This window comes from Contarinia nasturtii, unplaced genomic scaffold (genome assembly GCF_009176525.2).
Source record: "Contarinia nasturtii isolate CC-2019 unplaced genomic scaffold, AAFC_CNas_1.1 Cnas_scaffold_695, whole genome shotgun sequence".
Taxonomy (NCBI): domain Eukaryota; kingdom Metazoa; phylum Arthropoda; class Insecta; order Diptera; family Cecidomyiidae; genus Contarinia; species Contarinia nasturtii.
The window spans coordinates 11,392,649-11,414,977 of NW_022198046.1; the positions used below are offsets into that span (position 1 = coordinate 11,392,649).

At 32.3% G+C, this 22,329-nt stretch overlaps 3 protein-coding genes across 4 annotated transcripts; 1 reads left to right on the forward strand and 2 right to left on the reverse strand.

The window, feature by feature from the left end:
* Nucleotides 1-2,904: 2,904 nt before the first annotated feature.
* On the reverse strand, nt 2,905-12,963 carry LOC116341426 (protein son of sevenless). 2 transcript variants are annotated; one of them, XM_031768515.1, is made up of 12 exons: nt 11,068-12,963; nt 10,881-11,000; nt 10,634-10,774; nt 10,101-10,265; nt 9,553-9,597; nt 7,975-8,296; nt 6,253-7,892; nt 5,713-6,180; nt 5,515-5,631; nt 4,093-5,432; nt 3,928-4,016; nt 2,905-3,841 (listed from the first exon to the last, which is right to left on the reverse strand). In XM_031768515.1, exons 1-12 carry the CDS (start codon nt 11,152-11,154, stop codon nt 3,795-3,797), a joined length of 4,581 nt encoding a protein of 1,526 aa, XP_031624375.1. In that variant the 5' UTR covers nt 11,155-12,963; the 3' UTR covers nt 2,905-3,794. The 2 variants fall into 2 exon arrangements, with proteins under 2 accessions (XP_031624375.1, XP_031624376.1); XM_031768516.1 differs by lacking the exon at nt 9,553-9,597 and having other exon boundaries at nt 11,068-12,962.
* Nucleotides 12,964-13,849: 886 nt separating this feature from the next.
* On the reverse strand, nt 13,850-14,726 carry LOC116341428 (39S ribosomal protein L43, mitochondrial). The gene is made up of 2 exons (XM_031768518.1): nt 14,474-14,726; nt 13,850-14,366 (listed from the first exon to the last, which is right to left on the reverse strand). The coding sequence occupies exons 1-2, from the start codon at nt 14,608-14,610 to the stop codon at nt 13,940-13,942; spliced, it is 564 nt and encodes a 187-aa protein (XP_031624378.1). The 5' UTR covers nt 14,611-14,726; the 3' UTR covers nt 13,850-13,939.
* A 44-nt stretch (nt 14,727-14,770) lies between these two features.
* On the forward strand, nt 14,771-16,582 carry LOC116341427 (reticulon-4-interacting protein 1, mitochondrial-like). Its single transcript, XM_031768517.1, has 6 exons — nt 14,771-15,235; nt 15,301-15,512; nt 15,596-15,653; nt 15,713-15,784; nt 15,853-16,086; nt 16,143-16,582. The coding sequence occupies exons 1-6, from the start codon at nt 14,938-14,940 to the stop codon at nt 16,487-16,489; spliced, it is 1,221 nt and encodes a 406-aa protein (XP_031624377.1). The 5' UTR covers nt 14,771-14,937; the 3' UTR covers nt 16,490-16,582.
* The last annotated feature ends 5,747 nt before the right edge of the window (nt 16,583-22,329 follow it).

The window sequence follows — 22,329 nt, forward strand, 5'->3', positions numbered from 1 at the left end:
CAGTATTCAAAGTGCGATTGCCCTTCGTTTTCAATTCACATGCCCCTCTGCCAAATCGACAATTTTCAATATTTTTTCAAACTCTCGAAGGTTTTGAGTTCTTAGAGAGCACTCTCACTGGCTTCTCAGTGTCTCCACTCATTTGTATGTCATTCAATCTTGACTTGTAGTAGGTGGAATTGGCTTATTAGTCTTCATATAAATACCTTTCGAACTAATTTTTTTTTTTAAATGTTCCTGGAAATTCCACACTGAATTCATGTATAAAAACTTCTTGGGTATTTCATAGTAAAAATACTTCACTTTTTGGTTGATGGATAAAAGGTAACTTTTTTACGATATTTTTGGAAAATTGATAATATATTATTAACATAATGATATTCGCGTTAATAAGTTTCTTCTTTTTAATTATTTTTTTTTCTAATAAAAATCTCAATATTTTATAAAAAAAGACATTAAAATAAAAAGTAAAATGTTTCTTACATTAATTGTACTGATCTGGTTGTAGCATTGCATTGAATTCCGTTTTGAATGAGTTTCATTACCAGTCCAATTTGCTCAAGTTTATTGCGTCATTTATACCTGAGTGATCACTTACTTCTACTCTGATGTTTTAAAGCACTATCCAATGAACTCCTCTCTTTTAACTACAGTTGCTGTAAGAAAATAAAATCATCTAAAATTTCTCGATTTACTGTTTTTTTCTGCAACTTACGTCGTACAACTTTCAAATATCAATCAAAGTTTTAAAATACGATGAAATATTTATGTGAGCATTCCAAGTCCTAATTCGACCACAAGCAGAACATTCAGCCCATTATCATTGTTTGATTGTCTCTCGCCAAAACAATGTTTGCAGGATTTCTGGATGTTTTGAAAGGTTATATTTTTTGCGGAGATTTGACTAGATGCCTATATTAATGGCTCTATAACTTAAGTCCTGTATCACAATGCCAGGAGATCATTCTACAAAGAATGAGTTGAGTATACACAAACCCACCGCTATATAAATGCGTTCAGGTGTCATCTTTGATGGAATACCGACAGAAAACAAAGTCATCGTTGATCTAGTTGCAACTACTCCAATTGGGTAGTAGCTATACGAGGGAAAATAAACATACGCATTTTGTTTTTCATTTTATTTGTTGTTGTTTTCATTAAATATATTTAACTCTGGTATAATAGTAATAATCTAATCTAAAATTCAGATCAAAATTTGCATGACTTCATTAACGTTTTCTAATTTATTTATGCATTTCAATATATGTATTCTATTCGCTTTAAAATAGTGTATCTTTCAATGCGCTTGAATTTGTATCTCATAATCTTCAATAAATTTTTTTCTTCTCATAATTGATAGTAATCAAATCAAAAACAACAAAATACACCTTATTCTATGACATATATGTTGCAATTTAACCATAATCTTAGCGAATGGTTAGTGTTTTCTTGGCTGATTTTGTAAAAATATGCGCGATTTTTTGCGATATTATGAAAATTGTCTTTTTTAATGATTGCGATTCAAACATTTTTTGTATGTTAATTATTTGTGAGTGTTCCTGTAGTGTATTGACTTGAATTTAAAATAAAAAAAAAAAACCTACAAATATTCCAATCGTTCAATATTTCATGTTTTCAATTCTGGACTCGTATGGATTTCACCTTTACGTCCTCTTTCACTAAAAATATGTATTTACATTTGTTTATGTCAATTTCCTACTTGTGTGATTCGAATGAAACCGAGATATGAGAATTAGAAATCGGAAACAATACTACTGGAACAAAGTTACAAAATACAATAATATAAGGGAATGGAGTGAAAAAAGATTCACCGCTGAACCAAAATCGAATTATAAGTATCAATGAAAGCTTTGCTTGTAGCGTTTTCTTTTCTCTTTCTCTTTTTCTTTTTCTTTTAAATAGAATAGTAGATAGTGTTGTATGTAAATAAATTTGATGGTTTTTGAACGAAATTGGGAAATAAATTCATCATATTTACACTTATGATATTTTCATTTGCTTAAATAACAGCTTCGTATTCATTATAGCAAAAATAAGACCAATCTTTCCATCTTAGTGTAAAATGAAAATATTTTTCACATAGACATCAAATATAAACCAAAAAAGATTGTTACACATCTTAAAAAAATACAAAGTTTCCTATGAGCTATTTATTTATTTTTATTACAACCCCACATAAAACATGTGTATGTGCTTAGTTTTTTTCTTGTTTGTTTCTCTTCACGAGTAACTTTTGAACTTTTCTATTTCATCATTGAAACCGGAAACTTTGTCTATTATACGCATTTTCACAACAACAATTTAAATTTAGTGGGATTTTTCTTCTTCTTTTTCTTCTTTCTCTTCTTGTAATGATGAAACAGTTAATAACAACGTTTATTGTATGTTTTAACAATGTTTACTTTACTAAAAAAGATTAGATTCCATATTAGTTTTTTTTTGGACCGTCTTGGTTATCCATTAGTTGCAAAAAGAAAGTTATTATCAAATATTTCACTATTTTTTCAAATCTTCTTTAATTGTTATTTTAGAGAAAAATATAGCGGTACATTAATGATTTTTCTAGCATATTTTGCCATGAATGTTATCTCATTTTGCATTACAAAATCTATATGAAAAAAAAAAAAAAATAAACAAAAATTGTAAATATAATGTATATGATCTTTTTCCAATCAATATATATGTTCCGTTTTTGACATTGCTTTTTTGGAGAATTTGTGTTATTATTTTGTCTTTTGTCTTTCATAGATAGTTTCTTCTTTTTATTTTCAACATTTTCATGATGTATTTATCATAAAAAACATAATTTTGGCGGTTGCACACATAACATTCTAATTGGACAATGAAATTGGAATATGAATTCATGAAGAAAGAAAAAAGAAATAAACCGAAATTTGGAAATTTTATTTTCTTTCATCGGAATGAAATGCTAACACTCTCGCTTAAGCATCTAGTTACATCACATCACATCATTCACATTAAATGCATTTTACAAATCACTAAAACTTAAACAATCATATATTTTTAGTTTCTCTATGTAATTATTGATGATATGAATGATTTCATGAGAATATTGTAATTCATTTTATTTTGCTTCTTTATTTGTGCGTATCGAACGAGGATGTTTTTTGTGTTTTTGTTCTTGTTAAAACATTTGGTTGAGTGTGTTTGTGTGCATGTGATTTCGTGTAAAATATATTTATATATTCTTGTTTTCTGTTTCGTCATTTAAATCTAGATCCTTTTCTCAATTATTTTACACACACTACACGTTGATAATACATAAAATACAGAATTTTCTTGTTGGTAAAATGTGTTTTGGGGAATTTGCAATTGAATGAGTCAGGTATCACACATAATATCAAAACGGTATGGTAAAATGAGTCTATCATTTTGACTTTAATATTGAGTTGTCACAGAGATAAAAACGAAACAAAACATTTTATGTACAAAATTTCATCAATTTGTAAATTAAAACAATGTTGCAAAAATACTTTGTGAACTTTAGAGATTCTTATCTCAAATATAAACACAATTTTTTGACAAAAAAAAAATGTCGTATAAAACAATGAAAATGGAAATCATGATTTTTTTCGACCATTCCATACAATATGATTAATTTTCAAACATAGTTCGTCCGAATGATAAAAAGTACGTCTGACTCATAAAAACTAATTTGGGACTTTCGAAGAATTAATGTAAAATTTGCAATCGCCATACAACATTTGTGTATGAATTTCATTCCAGCCAGCAGCAGCAAACGTCATTTCATTTCATTGTTCATGATTTGTAGTAGGATATGGAAACATCGTTGTGCGATCTATTCAAATGAAAAATGCATAATTCGAAAGATTAATAATTTTGTTGTATAAATTCATTTGTCAAAGCTAATGAATTTCAACTGACCATTATGTGGTGAAAACACTGAGTTTTTCGGTTTTGGTGGAAGTTTGGGTGTTGTTTCGCCGGGTGAAAAACTAGGCGACGTATTCGCACTGAACATGAATAATTTAAGAAGAAAAAAACTCAAATTAGAAAAGTTTTTATAAAAGACTATTGAGATTTAAATACCTCGATTTTCGATTGACTGGAGGTGCCGATGTAATATTCTGATGATGAAATTTATTGTTGGCCAAGTTAATGTCAGGAAAATCCAATGATTTGGTAGCTGGTAATGTGCTTGTGGATGGTGTGCCTGCCGATCCGCATGATGCATTCGGATCATTTGATGCTCCTTCTCTTAGTGCTGAATTTCGGCGCATCATAATTGTGCTGGTGTTTGGCAATTTTAGGCTATGCTCTCGTAGGCCTTCTTCGTTGTATATGTTACAAGTGTTTGATTTCTTGATTGATGTGTGCGTTAAACTTAATCGTGGTGGAACAGGTGGCGGTGACGCATCTCGTGGCGGTAATTCCGGTGCATCGGGTGCTTGTCGAATTTGTGCCAATCGTACTGCTTCCGATTCTTGTTTTTCACGTCGTCTTGGTGGCAATGGCGGCGGTGGCATCGCACAAAAGTTATGAGCATTTGGTACGTTAACATGGGGTGAAATTGGCATTGGGCCAAATTCATGCATATCGGATGTAATATTTGTGTGTTTTGGGCTGGCTGGATAGACAGATGCACTTGTTGAGGCGCCGTCTTCGTACACCGAACCACCATAACTGCTATTTCGAACATTTGATGTAGAAATTCGATGATGTGACGTATTTTGGAATGGAGATCGATTGAAATTTGAAGCACTCGCATCGCCCGCTGCATTTTGATGCTGTTGGTAACTTAATTTATCCATTCGTGGACTAATCAATGGTGGTTCACCATTGCTATTGTTATTATTTGTAAAATTGTTTGCCGAATGTGGTGGTGTTCGTTCTTCATTCACCGAATCAAGTAGTTTTGGGCTGATTATTGGTTGAGATCGTAGTGCTGGCGTGACATTGTCCAAATTTCGTGGACTCAATATTGGCCTAACATCCGTACAATTCATATTGTTTGGCAATGAAGTAATACTGTTTGATCGTTTCGGCAACTCAGGCGGTAACATTGACGAATTCAACGATATTGTATCGGCAAAATCGTTTATTGACGTTGACATTGTATTCAATGTTACCTGTGATTGTGAAAACGATGATGCAGAATTTCCCTGTATATTGACATTGGCAAAGACTGCAAAGTCATGTGCGGAAGACATCGATGTATTATGACCCGTTGGTGATTGTTCACCTTCGCTTGTATTATAGCTCATGCTATTGTTTTGACTATTATTCTTACTGGTTGTGCTGTTTGTGTGCAGTTCAGTTTTATTGCTAAATGGAAGAGTGCCGGGCGTTGATATCGAACTTGTTTGATGTGCATGTCGTTTTGGTTTTGTACCAGGCGATTTTAATATCGCTGGCGGCCATTTTTTGGCCTACAAACAAACATCATATTAATTAGTTCGTCGAATATTTGAATCGCATAAAAATTGAATCGTTTTTTGAAAGGATACTTACAAATTTTGGCGCTGCTTTTGCATGTTTTGGTTCTAATTTTTCACTTTGAGCGAACAGTGAATCTAAAATGGCCGTCTCACTCATTCCTTTGAATGGATCCAAATTCTCAAGAAAATTCTGCAAAACAATATAAATTCAATCAAAATAATCATATGATCAATGATCAGATCGAACGGAAACAATGAACAATTAACTTACTCTAATTTTCGGATCGACATTCAAACAATATGGTTGATTTTGATACTGTTGAATTTCCCCTGTGATTTCCGCGACTTTTCGACGCTTCGAAAAGTTGATTAGTTCAGTGTTTGGCAACTCATCCCGATTACCTTCTTCAATATGCAAAATATTTGTTAGATACATGCCGAAAAATGGGACACATGGTGGATTGATCGATCGCAATTTCTCCTGGTAACGACGTAAGTGATCTCTGCTCAATTCACGACATTCCTCCAAAAAGTTTCGATAACGATCTGACAATCTTTGGAATGTTAATTTCAAGCGATAAATGGCTGCACTGTCCATTGCAGCCACCACAGATAAAACTCCATTGAAATTATTTAATTCACATAAAACCATCATGACTTCAATTGCTCTATTCAACATTGCGGTCCGCTCTTCAATATTTTCTGCGTCGAGTATTGATTTTGCTATCCAATTGGTAAACTGTAGAGAAAGAAGAAATGAAAACATGAATGCTCCGGTCAAAAGTGATATAGATTGTTTTTTTTTTCTTACATTTGTGGTATGTTTTATCATTCGTAGTAGATTTGGACTAGTTGTTTCCTTATCACGTTTTGTCCAAACCGATCCAACAAGTTCGGATGGCTTAACTGTTTTGTACAGTTCAAATTCCAGTATTGTTAACTGACGCGCCAATTCCAATGGATGTAATGTCAACAGATTTATTCCATATTCGGTTGACTCTAAATGATGTTCGATTGTCGGCGGAATATTACCATAGGCAAATGTGATTTGCTTTGGATTTTCGGCTTGCTCTTTTTTTCGTTGTACAATTTTCAGTACAGACTCCACCCATTTTCGCATCGATTTTCCATTAACAGTTTCCAGAAAAATAAGCAACTGTTCAAGCAACTGTGGATCACGTTCAAAATCATAGAAATGATGATCGACCCAATGTCGTAACACATTAAATACACGTATTTGTACGGGTTGAACGTATTCCTTTCTATATCGTTTCCAGTCTTCACGTTGTGAACTTTTGTGTATTTTATCAGTCTCGAGATCTTTATCGGCATTCGATTGTTCGTAAACTACATTTGGCTCGGGTATATCATATCGTTCGATTAAAAGTTGAAGTAAATTTTGCGGTGTGCAAAACGAACGATATGTCGTCAAAAATATGCGCACAAATGCTGGATCGGCGTAAATGTGATACGTTAAACGTTCAACTAATTTACAGAGTGTTGCACCTTTGATCAGTGGCACTCCGGTACTTTCTTTGTCTTCCAATATTATATTATCAGAACTATCAGGAACAGCGAATTTATACACATCAGGACTAGGCAATTTCAATGGATGTTTCTTTTCAATATCCAATAAAATGCTATCAAGAATACGATCAAGCATTGATTTGGTATTTACCATCACCAAATCTGCCATCCAACCATTTTTATGCTCAATCGATTTGGCTACCAATACAATGGACTGATTTTGTTGCGGTGAAATTTCAAAAGCGAACCTCAAATCATCGGTATCGCAACGATCAATAATTTCAACTCTGCGCATTACAAAACGCTCCTTTTGTCGATAATCAAATGCATTTGAATTTGGATTCACGGAACGTCCACGAATTTGTTTGCACAAAATCAATACACCATCGAATAGATATACTTTGCGTTCTGTTATTCGTTTGCCCGAACTCAATTTTTGTAGTGTATCCTCTCGAATGTATTCGTTGTAGCTTTGACCAATGGCATCTTTATCGCCAAAATGCTCAACACTGTTCAGCAATTCACGTGTTTTTTCAACCGACAGTTGACGACGTGCACGACTATTCAAGTGCGTATATGGCAATGATGAATCCTTTGGAATTTTTGCAACGTGCTCTTTCACACGTGTCTCAAGTGGACTAAGCAAACCTTGTACCTGCTCAAACACTTCCTTATCCTCTTGGCTCGGACTTAAATCCATTAATGACCGTACATACTCAAAGTAACTGAATGCATGCCATATGGGTGCTAATAGTAATTTTGGTAAATAATATTTCACTGCCTCTTTAAATCCATGACCAGCCGATGACAATTTACTCGAATCCTGTTGATTCACCAAATTTTGTAGAGCATCTTTACACTCTTCCGATGTAATGTCTTCGGCATATTTTTCGTAAATATCAAATTCGGCTGCTTCAGCGAGTTCTAGATAAATGAGGAACAAAAAATAGAAAGACTTTTAGTCTAAACAATTTTTTGCATGACAAACGGAAAATTGAACACATACCTTCAAAACAACTGCCAACACATGGTTGTGAGTGCTCTTGTGACATTTCGATAACATCTTCCAAAGCTCCCAATAGCGTTACAGTGACATCGTATATATCGAAAATGTGCGGAAAAATTAAATCCAATTCCCTGGGCTCTCGCACACACTTCGCCAACTCTTCGCGAAATACCCAAATGATCATGTGTAAATCGCGTTGATGTTGCTTAACATCTTGTATAAGTTCTTTCACAACATCCTCATATGTGAGGCTGGACCGTGGTGTTGTTGGCAATGGAATTGTTGGAATGTTTTTCTTTTCACAAAACATATCCATCAGCACCTAAGATCAAAATTCAAATGTATGAATACAAAATTTACGCAAAACAATGCTAAGGAAATTGCATTGAAAGCAACCATTTAACATTTAGATATTCGATTTGAAATAAATTTAAATTACATATGTGTATATCCAATGAATTTAGGGATATTTTTTTTTTGTTTGGATCATTTCAATTAATTAAATTCAAAATACTTGGAATCGATAAATAAACAAACGGCTTGGATCAGAAACTACGACAAAAAATGTATTTATGTGTGCAACATTTAGAGATATATAGTGAAAAAAGTAAGGGATTTTACTTTGGGATCACTTCAAAGTCCTTTGTACAATAGAAATTGAATGGTTCAGGTGTATGTGTGTATATAGGCAATTCGTTTGTGTATTGATGTGATAATCTGAATATCTAATAGATTCAGAAATTTATGTGACTACAAATTAATTTGGATTGAAAACATCCTGGAAGAAACCGTGTCTCCCATTGCATTCTACATTAGAAGATCTATATTCTTTTCAAAAATTCAAACATCCGAGAAAAAACGATTGCTTTAAGTCACATAGAGATCTGAATATATTCATTGCGATTAAAATATACTCATTAAAATGTTCACCGAATGAAAAAAAAAGAAAAGTATATTAATGTGATGAAATTGCGATTGTGAGCAATTGCATGCAAGATGATAGAAAATAATTATAATTTTTTTAATTACTGAATAAAAAATCGGATCAACAGCTAGAATGCAATTTACTCATTTATTGTGACGATGATTTTTTTTTAATTAACATCGAATGATCCAATTTTTACCATTTCATTTCATGGTTTTTGGTGCGATAATAGTAAATGAGTGTTGGACGAAATATGGAAAGGAGGGCATGCATGCGTAAATTTAATAAACAAATTCTAATCAATCCAATGGCAAACTGAACTCTTTGATCTGTCACAATTGATAGTAACATTTCTATTTTTATTTTGTTCACACAAACGAGAAAAAATATAGCCAAATGCTAATAATTTGATTAAACGAGAATTATAGTTTTTGTGTACAATTTTTTCGACAAAATAAGACTGATTGATATTTTTTTTTCTTAGATTGGTATTTTTACACGAATGTGAAACTAAAATTCCATATAAATAGAGAAAAAAGAGAGATAGAAAAAAAAAATGGGTATCGAAAGAAAGAGCTTGGTTGCAATTTTTGAATCAAATTTACCAGATGAAAAAAGAAAGGAAAAAAAAAGTTGTTTATTAAACTACATACCACTTCCTTTATTTCGTGAGGATAATTTGATTTGGAATTTTTTATCTTTTTGTGTTTATGTGTTATTTTTGTGTGTGTATGTGTGAGTACGAGAAAGAGAGAGCATGAAAAAACATAAAATTAAATTTGCAGTAATGTTGAATTGAATGTGATTCGAACGAATTAAGCTATAATTTTGACGAATGAAAATTAAGAGCAGAAAACATGAAAACTTATGATTATATGTAGTAGTAATGAACGTCGAAAGTTAATGGAACGTTTTTGATTGAACTATTAATAAAACTGTAATTGTTCTGTTTATGCATGAAAAGTGTCCTGAACGTTAAGCTGTAATATTTGGCACTAAAATTTAATATTTAATTTATCGGTATTTTTTTAAAAAGCAAAACTAAACTAGCTATCATTTCCTGTACATTTTAAAACATATGATCTCATCTGCTCAATTGAATTGTTTGTTGTCAATCGAAATCAATTTGGATTAACCGGTTGATTAGGCAGGTGTTCGTAATTTTGGATCTATTCGATAATTTACAAATAACAACACTTACTCTGTCGGCGATCAAAGCAATCCGTATATCCTCTTGAGATATTGTCTGATGTCTGATGTTCAGCACAAATTTTCCAGCCAAATTTAATATGTCTGCGGCAATGTATTCCAATACAGCCACCAAAAATAATGACACCGTGTTATCCAATTTGTATTGAAGAACCTCCTGAAATAGAAAAACAAAACATTATAACTAAAAATCCTCGCTCAATATTTAGTTCCTATTCACTGTGTCATGTCATAACAACGATTTTTTTGTATGTATAAATACCAATGTTGTGTTTCCTATGACACACACATTTGGAATTTGATCTGTTCTCTTCTTCGAACCGAAATTTGGAAAAAATTCTATTCAACGAACTAAAAGATATTGATATCATTGACAAATTCCAAAGATAGCTCTGTTGAAGCTATTATCAAAACAAGTTTCAATGTATTCGTAGTCCTACTCTTTTCGAACTGATAAACATTTTGCTATATCAAAAAACATTCCATCGAATTTGAGTATTATGAGTGTTATGATTTGTTTATTACCTTTTGAAGTAGATTTTGAATTTGATTAAATGGCAATACTAGTTTCTTTTTCTTTGATTTATCGATGGTGTCTCGTGCTTCTGTGAGAGCCCATTTATCGATGGGTGTTGGTAACGTTCTGGCGACACGATCCTCGATGTCCTTTAAACAAAGGGAAAGGAAATTGACACAGTTGCATTTTGCTTTTTTCATGCTTCAGATATTTGAAAGTAATTGAAAGTGATGTGAGAGACTATTTTTTTTTTACCTGTATCGTGTGCGGTGGTGGTTTGGCACATAACATACCCAACAGTCGAATGCACAAGCATTCGACTCGGGATAGTGCATCATCTTCGGCTGATAGATTTGGATGCACCTGATGTAGGACCTACATGTTTAAACCATAAACCAGAGATCAGCTACCATAATTTGAAACACAAATAGAAAAAAATTACCGTTCGCAGTGAATCAACCAAAACTCCCTTCAAACATTTTAGCGAATCATCGACTTTTTCAAAATCATATTCGTTGGCTTCGGTCATAATCAATCAAATGTTCATCGAGCAATGAACGAAAAGCATCATCCAATTAGTGCGTAATAATTTTTGATTTTGGTTTGTGTGTGTATATATATACTTGAATATCCGAAATTTGTTACTTATTGCTTGCAATGAATAATTAAATATTAAAAATTGCTTCAGAAATGTGATTTTCGTCGTGCTCACATGGCAAACCAAGTGAGAAAAAAAATATGCACACGTTGAGAATTCACTTCGTTTCAGCGAACATTGCGATTGATTTTGTATTTAGGCAATAAGCCCTATTTTTTTTTCTTTTGTTCTCGATACAGTTCTGTGATGATCCCTTGTAGAAAGTACAGCACAATTTTGTTTTACTTGTTTTCATTCAAAAATGTTTATTTATGTTCACAATGTAGTTTTTTCAGTGACGTAAAAATATTGCACACGAAAAAAAATGTCACAAAAGAATAAAATGCGCGACACAAATCGTAACAATAACAAAATTCATTTTAACAACCCCGACAATTTCGTTTTACGTATCAGAATTGTATACACACACACACGATGAGCAATCGAAAAAAATGTTGACGAATATTTTCCAATATATCTGATTGGTCATCAAAACGAACAAAAAATGACGAATTACGTTCAGCAACACTTTTACTATATTAGAAGAAGAAGAAGACGATGACGGCGACAATGGTGAGCAAAAAAATAACAAATAACACAAATTTATTCAAAGGAAAAAAACACAAACGAACTGGCAGCCGATTGAGAAGACAGCATCAAACAATAGAAAAGTGACACTTGAAAACATGTAATTCGCATACTTAGCGATTATATACACAAATCTCTAATATATTGATTTAAACATGGTAAAAATGAGCGTGAGCAACACATAACTCGACGACGACGACGACAACGGCAACAACAACAACATATGTACAAACACGAGCACACACTAAAATTTCGATGCTGCTGTTGTTGCTGTTTCTACTACTGCTGCTGCTGTTTTTTGCCCTCTTTCTTTTCTTTCAAGCTAACAACGTCAAAAAACCCAATCGCGATAGAGAAGATAAGTACTCAAAAAAAATGTAAACTTTGCACGATAAACATTTTGTTTCTCTTTCTCTCTCTCTTCATGCATTGATTTTAATGAACGCGATTTTCTCCATATTTCACATTCGTTTCGAATGTACAGGACTTTCTCATTCCTATTTTTATTTATTTCTTTTACACTGCACCGTCTCTATTCGTGTAATAAACTTTTGTCTTTATTATTTGTTCCTCTTCTTCTTCTTATTTTCTGTATTTGGATTTTTGATTTGTTGTTGTTGTTGTTACTGCTGCTGCTGGTGATGCTGTTTGATGACTGTATTCTATTGTATGCATCTATCTAGTTTTTTGCATCACAACTTCTTAATTTCCCACAGATTTTATGTTGTTGTTGCCTTTTTGCATCTCATTTTAACAAAATAATTGCATATATGTTCGCATTTTCAACGACGACAACAACGACGACGACGGCGAGACACTCAGACACAGGATCCCATTTGCTTATTGCACAAAACCCCAAATAAATATTATTCTCAGACAAAAATTCAATAGCCAACAATTATTCAAATAAAAATGAAAACTTTTGATTCAATGATATTCACGTTGCACTTTTTTTTTACTCTTTGCTGTGTAAATTTTGCCACTTAGAACCTTATTGTATTTTTTTTTTTCGGGGAAACTTTTTCGTTGTTTTCATTTGATGTTTCTGCGTATTACTAGTATTACTACATCAACATCACGTAAACTGTAGTACTCGATGTGTGTTTAGTACATACCGAATTGAATCAATCGTCGCTCTGCTCATTTTATCCTCATGGTATGCGTGCGTCGGTGTGTGACATGTTTCGTTTTGATTCTCTATTTAGTACACATAAACATATACGCACGCATACACGTACGCTCTTCAAATGTATAGACCTCCGATCATGGGTAAACACATCCAAGTGTATGTTCAATTTTCACGTCTTATATATTGCACCCGCTTATAAGTTACATCGAGAAAATATTGTAGAAAAAATGTAACCGCTGACTGTTAAAACAGTCCATTTCTGAATTGTACTATTTTTTAATGTATGAAAAATTGTAATTTTCTGTGAAAAATACTAAAAATATGCATTTTTGGAAATAACTCCAAAATTATTTGAAAGCGGTTTGAAAAATGTTTACTAATGGCTATCTCATTTCATAAACTTCTCTTTTGTTATAAAACTTGTATTTATTGATGAGTAAAGTCAGGAAAATTCTCAATTTCAATTATTTTAGATTTGTTCATTTTTTAACCGATTTGTTCAAGAGATGATTGTATTATACTATATCGATTTTTTTTTTTGATGGATGCACTAAAATTCATTTATTTAATGTAAATCGAAAATGTAATGTAATCATACTCTCTTTCATTCAGAATTATTTGGAATTAAAACGATTGCATCGAAATGTGCAATTGTAAGAAGAGTTTTGTTATCAAATTATTGCAGTTGATGCGTACTAAATCTTCCATAAGAAAGTTGTTGACAGTTCATAGTGCAACATTTTTAGTTCAATGTCTCATTTATTGATCTATTAAAACGAACATAACCTCAATCTATGGTTGAAAATTGTTGTTTTTCTTCCAATTCCAAGAAAAGCAAAAATGCAAAAAAAAAATATGAAAAAATAGAAATGAATGTTTATTTTTTTTTAAATTTTATTAAATTTTTTTATTCAATTGCTATAATCAATTCTATCAAACTAAACCCTTTAAAAAAAAAATCTATTGTTGGGTAATTTTTGGCGTTTCTTTATCGTCGATTTTTTGTCTCTCAAATAATTCCAATAGTTTGTCCGTTGCCGATTGTCCCACATCCAATGGTTTCGAATATTTTGAATTTGGAAATGTGGCATTTGTCAATTCGGGATGTTGATGTGTAAATGGTGTCCAAGCACCTTGAATTGATGGCCAATCGGTGTGCCAATGTTTTCGCATTCGTACAGCACTTGTATTTGCATTTTGTGTTCGCATCAATCCAATCCATTTTGTTAATTGCTCTTCAGTGAAACTACGAACACACATCCAATGACGGTCACCATTCAAATATTCGGCAACAATGACCGGTTGTCGATGACGACGGGGCTTCACGTACACAACTACACCGGGATTTTTAGTGGAGAAATCCAACAGTTGATTTTCCAAGAAATTTCTGTGGAACGTACAAAGACAAATTCATATTTCAACAATAAAAATGGCAAAATCCATGAACATTTCGGTGGAATTTCTTGCCACAAATCTAAGCACTGTTCGACATACCTGACACCTTTGCTGCAGCCGCTTGTTTTACAGTATTTTATTGTGATTCGCTGTAATTGGCAAACGTAACGACCCAAACCATTTTGAAGTGTGGCTCGCGGAAATCCCGATTTTAAAAATAAATGTGAATTCGACATATTTAGTATCCGTATTCACAATCGCAAAAAAAAATCAGCACAAAAAATATGAATTCAACGCTTGTTCTTTGTTTAGGTTATGTATGTGAGTTTTTCATTCCATCTCTCCTTCGAATGACATTTCTATAATCATCTGTCAAACACACTGTAATATTTTTTGACAATTTAGTTCAGAAATAAATAATTTTCACAGCTTGTTTAAAATGTTTCTATTTTGACATGACAATTGAATCGAGATTTACTCCAATTTTAACATAATTTCCAACCAAAATTGGTGATTCTTTTTGTTGAGTATAAATCCGGATCGTTTCATTGAGTTTATGAAAAATGTCTTTGAAATCAGTGAAATTATTGCGTCAAAATCGGCTGTTTGAACGCTTTCTTCCAATGCGTTTGTTATCAACAAAAACACCGAAGGATTTTACAAGTGGCCCATTGAATTCCTCACAAGAAGGATCGGATGATCAAAGTGGAAAAATGCGTGGATGGCAAATTCATGAATACGGCGGTGTTGAGATTCTTCAATGTAGCAACAATATAAAAATACCAACAATAACATCACCAAACGAAGTATGTGTTGAAGTGCATACTGCGTCGGTCAATCCGATCGATGTTGCAATGATGGGTAAACACATACGATTTATTTTTACAATGAACAACATATAATGGAAATAGTTTTTTGATCAACAGGTGGATATGGTTCAACTCTATTAAATGTGCTACGGTGTAATAACACCAGCATTGAATTTCCGTTGACATTGGGCAGAGATTTTTGTGGTGTTATCACCAGAAAAGGGATGAATGTACGAGAAGATATTCAAATAGGAGACAAAGTTTATGGATGCGTTCCACCGCATCGTTCTGGGTGCCATGCTGAATATGTGGTTGTCGATGAAAGTTGTGTAAGAAACGTGGCCAATTGATTTTTCTATATACAAATATGCAAATGTAATCAATATAATGGGGAATTATTCATATTTTACAGATAGCACACAAACCCGAAACGATAGACGATATCGAAGCTGCAGGGGTGCTCTACGCTGGTCTTAATCTATACAATAATTAAAATTATTCACTTTGCTAACATTTATTTTATTTATAGGTCTTACTGCATGGTCCGGTCTGTATATATCGGGCCATATTGGCGGAGTGTTGGGTGCATTGACTTCGCAAGGTAAGAAATCTTTTAAAAATCATAATATTATTCATCTTATAAACACGCATTCTTTTATTCACCCATAGGTGGTGGCCAGGGTAAACGCATATGTATTTTGGGCGCATCTGGAGGTGTTGGTTCGATTGCAACACAAATTGCCAAAGCGGAAAATTTGAAAATAACGGCCACATGCAGCACTGATTCCATTCAAATGGTACGGAATTTGGGCGCCGACCACGTGATTGACTACACATCAGATGATGTGATTGAACAGTTTCGAGATTTGTCGTTTGATTTAATTCTCGACTGTGCTGGACTTGGTAATCTATACAATAATTAATATTATTCACTTTGCTAACATTCATTTTATTTATAGGAACTGAATATGCCACAAAAGTACCTTGGAAATTTGATCAATACATCACATTTTCGTCTCCAATGCTTCGAAGCATAGATTCGAATGGAATAGGGATGGGATTCTTCAAAAATATTGTACATTTGCTTGAGAGTAATATTCAAAGTATTTCAAAATACAGAGGATTATCAAAATGGGCATATTTTGTAGCGGCACCACAAGGCATCGAATATTTATCAAAACAAGTTGAACGAAATAAAATTGCACCTATTGTAGATAGTGTTTACGACTTTGATGCAACTAGTGATGCCTATCAGCGTGTAGCTAATGGACATTTACGCGGCAAAGTCATTCTCAAAATTAAATAGTTGAATACATTTTTATATTGTAGAAAAGAATTTATTTTTTGTAATCAAGTTCAATAATTCAAGAAATGAAAGTGGTTTCTACTTTTGTACAACTGACTTTGTTTATTATTTGAATGTACTGCTTTTTTCTGTTATTTTTTTTTTGTACACAGAAACAAATATTCGAGTACAAACCGTACATATGACTACACATGTATCTCTTCGTTCACTTGGATGAAATTAACACAAAAAATAGAGTAAAATAGAGTGCGTAACTCATTTTGAAGGGTAGACTCTTGAATATTTGTTTCCGTACTCGAATATTTGTTTGTGTGTATGTTTCAATTTAATTCATTTCAATAATTTGTATGCTTGACAAAGGCTGTCTTCTAGGTAAGACTTACAACCACATAGATGAGAGTAGTAATAAATGAATAAATTAATAAAAAATTAATCTTGAAATTACGCCCAATGTTTGTATCATTTGAAAAGTGAATGGACAGATTCACATGTATGCAACCAGTTGATTACCAACTAAGGTCATATTGATTCTGTCTCAAAGTTCGAGAAAAGTTATCCTAGCAATTTCCTAAAAAACTATTTTATTTACTATTAAAAGTCCACAATTATTGCTCTTCACAGTAGTAAAATTTTATTTGATTTGAATTCAGTGGCCTGGATTTTTACATGCAAAGATTATTTTTTATTGTTTTTTTTTTTAATATCAAGTTATAAAAATCTAGATAAAAATATAATTAGAGAATACATTTCGTTGACTGATTCGTTGAAATCAATTATTGGACGAAATCTTTTCAATGATGAACATTTCATCGCCAAATTGTTTTTGAATTTTGAACATTGTGGACGCTTTTGAGAACCAATTTCTTTCACCTTTGCAATCAACATTCAGTACTACGTGTAAACTGTTCAGCCTTTTGCATGAAGCTAGAAAACGCAATACACTTTTGACCGACCGGCAATGACTCAATTCAATCAATTGTTCATCTTTGTAGCTGCAAATTATACGCAGATTGGTAAGCCGACCATGCTTTTTAATCTACTCAGCCGCAGCCTCATCATTGGCTTGAACGTTTAATTCTTCAAGACTTTCGAACGTGGCAGGGAGTTTAACATTTTACAAAACTCAAAAGTAAATCAACCTCTTCTAAATGCGGTAGTTCACTCATTCATCCAATTTCAATGGTTTTCGTCCCCCAGGCAATGATCCACTATTATAAAATCATAGCCAGATGAATGCATCCAAATTCAGATTGGAGTAAGAATTTGGCTAATTTAATTGTCTTTGATTTTTTTTTAATTAAATAAATAATTCTTTCAAACGAAAAAAAAAGATCATTCAAGCAAGGCTATATTGATGTGATAAGGGTCAACGGCACTGTATCTCATACTTGGTAATTTAGTCGATGACATCAGTTTTTCCGTCACTTGGAAACCATCACATATTCAAACTTTGAATTTCAAAGTACATTTTTTTATGCAATCATCGAAATCAAATCGTAGAAAGTGTATCAATTTTATTTTATTTTTTCAATGATTTTTGCTATCAATTTTCAGATTGACAATGATGTGAAACGGTAAATCACTTTGCATAATAAGATGCAGAACGTGTGTTGTATTATGTTGAGCTCAATCAGCGATTATAAATGACGAATAACAAAAACGTAATCGTTGTGTTTGAATAAAGAAATTTCCTAATAAAGACGAGAGGGTCAATCAATGCGTTAAGTGGCAAACTCCATTTATAACGTATTCTGATAGACTGATGCGATTCTGAAATTAAACACGTGATTAATGTTGGCATAACAGTATATTCCGTTCAAAAATAAAAACACTAGCCCATTGTGTTTGTATCAATTTTTCAGCTGATCAAAACAAAAACACAAAAAAAAACTGTCAAACAATATCAATAACAACAATTATTATAATAAAAATTGATTCAAGCATTCGAATATAGCTATGAAAAAAGTTCCGTATATTTGCGATGGAATCAAACACTTTAATTTTGCTGATTACGTATCTATCATTTGCAAAGCACGCGCTAAATAGGCGAGATTTTCTATTGAAATTATCAAAATTAGGGACTTGTTCGTGAAACCCCTGCAAAAAATACTCTCGAGAGAAATACAGTCGCGTCTGTTGTGTTGAAACGGTGCGTAGACAAGATAATTTAATATTTATGAAAAATATCAAGGCACATCAGAAGAAAGTGTTTTCTTCAAAAAAAATGTCGTTTTTCAATTTCTCTTTATATATTTGTTCATTCGATCGCGTCATTTTGCATCATTAAAAAATCGAATTCAGTTGGCATGCGTTCTCCAACGGTTCTGACATTTGGGTTTTTAACATTGAAATGAACTTAAAGTGTATGTCAAGTGCATGCTCTTTCTGATTGTGATAAGCAATTTTTCCACTGCGTTTTAGTTTTTATTCGAACCTTGTTTTCTCCTGTCGAACGACGCGGTTTACGGGCGATTATCGTTACAGTGATAATAGTAGCATCGAGACTCTTCCTTCTCTGTATGACGAAATAATTGATCAAAGTTTGAGCAATTTTTTTTTTCATGTAAATTTCATTGATCAAACGCTATTTTTTTAACGATTTAATGCACGCAATGAACAAATTATTGGCACTAACCAACTCTATTTACTTGATTACATATAAACTATTCAAATAGCATCACATTAGAATATTGCCAATTTTATTGTCACATTTTCATTGATGTGCTATAAGTACTCTTTGGATGCACAAATGCATAAGTTTTAAATTACCGTTTAATGCATATTACGAGGCAAGACAATTTCTTTCAACAAATTGCACCCGAAGGGTAATGATTGTCATTAAGATGTTATTAGATCGTTTAACATACTCATTTCCAACACCTGGAAAAATTGAACGATCAGAAAACGATTCTATGGAGAGAAACAAGTAAAATCAACAGATTAATATCATCAAGCAATTAAATGTACAATTTATTGAAAGTACATTTTACACTTGAACAATTCTTCATTTAAACTTGAAAAAAGAAATGTTTGACGCACTGCGATTGTAGGTAATTTTCCATAGTGGATGGACAAAACCACAAATGTCTGGTACATTTTTATTCATCTTTACAAACCGCATTAAAAATAGCAAATTCAATCTATGATTAAAAGTTTTTGGTGAATAACAATATCTTTTGTTTCAATATGTTTATCGCTAATGACGTAGGTTGAATCGTACGTTTGCCTATTTTATGCGTGAATAAGGCTTTTTGATAAATTTTAATGGAAACAATTGATCTAACGAATAGACAAATTTATTATTAATAAGAAAAAATAATAAACAAAGTGTGAGTGTGCGTGTGTTTTTAGTTTTGCGATAAGTACTGCGCAGCCAATAGCTGAGTAGAGTTTTTTTAAAGAATACAAAGACTGATTGAATGAAGAAATGAAATGAGAATTACAAATTTAATAGGTACATTTTTTTTCATTTTACAGGAAAGAACTCCTAAAATATTTTCTTCTTAACGATTAAAAGGAGCGAGTACGACGTTTCCCCCTCTGCTAAGCGAAATAAATCCGATATACGGCGCTGATGTGAATGTCACTCTATGTCATTCCACAATGATACATTTTTTGGCTTGACAATATATAAGCTCTTCATTCAACATGCATAATTTTTGAACGGTCGAGTAAAAAAAAGAAACATATCATAAAATATTCTCCTTACGTTTTTCATAAAAATTCTCTATTTTTTAAATTTATTTGTTTAAAAATAACAATAGTTTCAATTTTTTTTTTCATAGATTGAACAAGAATCTAATGTAAGAAGTAATACCAATGCGACACCTACCGTAAAAATGGAAGAGGAAACTTATTTGGAATTGTAACATTTTGGTCCGCCATAACAGCATCTTCGTTTTGCTTCTCTGTGATTGGTCAAGTAAAACGAAGATGCTGTCATGGCGGACCAAAATGCTACAATGGAGACCAACTAAGTTTCTTTTTGCATTTTTACGGTAGGTGTCGCATTGTCATTACTATTTACATTGGATTCTTATTTAATCGATGAAACATTTTTTGTTGAAATTATTGTAATTTATAAACAAATTAATTTTTTTATAAAAAAAAAATTTTAATAAATTTTTTAATGAAAAATGTTAGAAAAATATTTTATGACATGTTTTTTTTTTCAACGATTCAATAATTATGAATGTGTATGCATTTTAAATGAAGAGCTTATATATTGTCAAGCCAAAAAAGTATTATTGTGAAATGACAGAGTGACATTTACATCAGCGCCGTATATCGAATTAATTTCGCTTGGCATAGGGGGAAATATTTTGACAGATAGTACTCGATCCTTTGAAAATTTAATACATTCTCGCGTTAATACCGTTATCACGGCTAAGCAACAACATCAATAATATTTGCCGCACGCTCAATAGATATCTATACGATATTGAAATTAACACTGGTATATGTATATGTAAACTTGACGTTTATTGTACGCAAGAAAACAATTAAATACTTTGTATGTCATGATCTTTGGATCAATCTAACACAGTAAAAAAGTAAAATATGAAATTTTACTACTGGCGACTCAAATATATAAAAAAAAATCGTTATAAATTATATTTTTAAAATATTTTGCGAAAACAAAATAAACACTGAAAATTGAACTTTGCAAAGTCACCGCATTTTGCGTGGTTCACGTGTGGTGTATAAATATCTAAATTGGATATATGACGAATGTAAACAATTTTGTTGTGCAAAAAAATTTTTTTCGGTATAAGTCGATTTGAGTGGGAAAGAGCTCTCAGCTGAGCGATAGCGATACAGGTATAAACATAAACAATACTACTATGTATATCACACTAACGTATGTGCTCCATTCATATGGAAAATATGGATAACACTATTCGATGCGCGCGCTAGAACTGAAAAACTTTATCGACTCGCCGATTTTTCTTTTATAGGTTTTGACATAAACACACAAGCTAGTTTTTCTCAGCAAAATCATTTTTAGAAATCTGTTCGATTATCTGGTTTAAAAACAAATATTTTGACTGATTATAGTGTGATTTAAATATGAATTTAGTTCAACTATTTTAGCAGTTAAACAACGGACGACCTTGAACTTCATATCTGTACTATTATGTCATGATTTAATTTTCTCTCTTCGTTTACAAAGAGTTCAAATAAATTGTTTCACCATTTTGCCGCAAAAACGTATTGGTAAGAAGTCTTGAGGAGCTTATCCAAAAAAAAATTGTAGACACATAGTGTTTTAAACATGGTTTATTAAACCAAATTAAATGTCAGTTTAGTGTCAAATCATCTAAAAAGGTTGCCCCAAATTCTTTATCATATCAGTATTATATGGAATGGCGATGCCATGTATTTGTTCCATGCCAATACGTGATATTGAAAATGAAACAAAAAAAATGGGCACAAATGCAAGCATTTGACAACAAAATATTTGTTCGGACAAAATGTGAGTTATCTTTCTTGTGCATTGTGCTTGTGAACATTTCATCTTCTTCTCTTCCATATGGTTCGGTATTTGAGTTGCACACAAAAATTATTGATACACACTACAGACTAAGTTATGCTAAATGTAAGCAGGAAAAGACTAATCGAACATTCAATGTAGAAAAAGGGAGATAAAAAAGATGACAAAATAAAGTCAAGCCTCTCTGTATGTGTGCGAATACGGAATAATAAAATGGTTTTGCTTAGCGGGCACATACATGATTATCACTAGGTAACGAACTGTATGGAGATTATTTGAACGTACAAAAAACAAAATGTGTACGACAAAAACTGCTTGCCCATGCGAATTTCATGCTCTCGTTCTA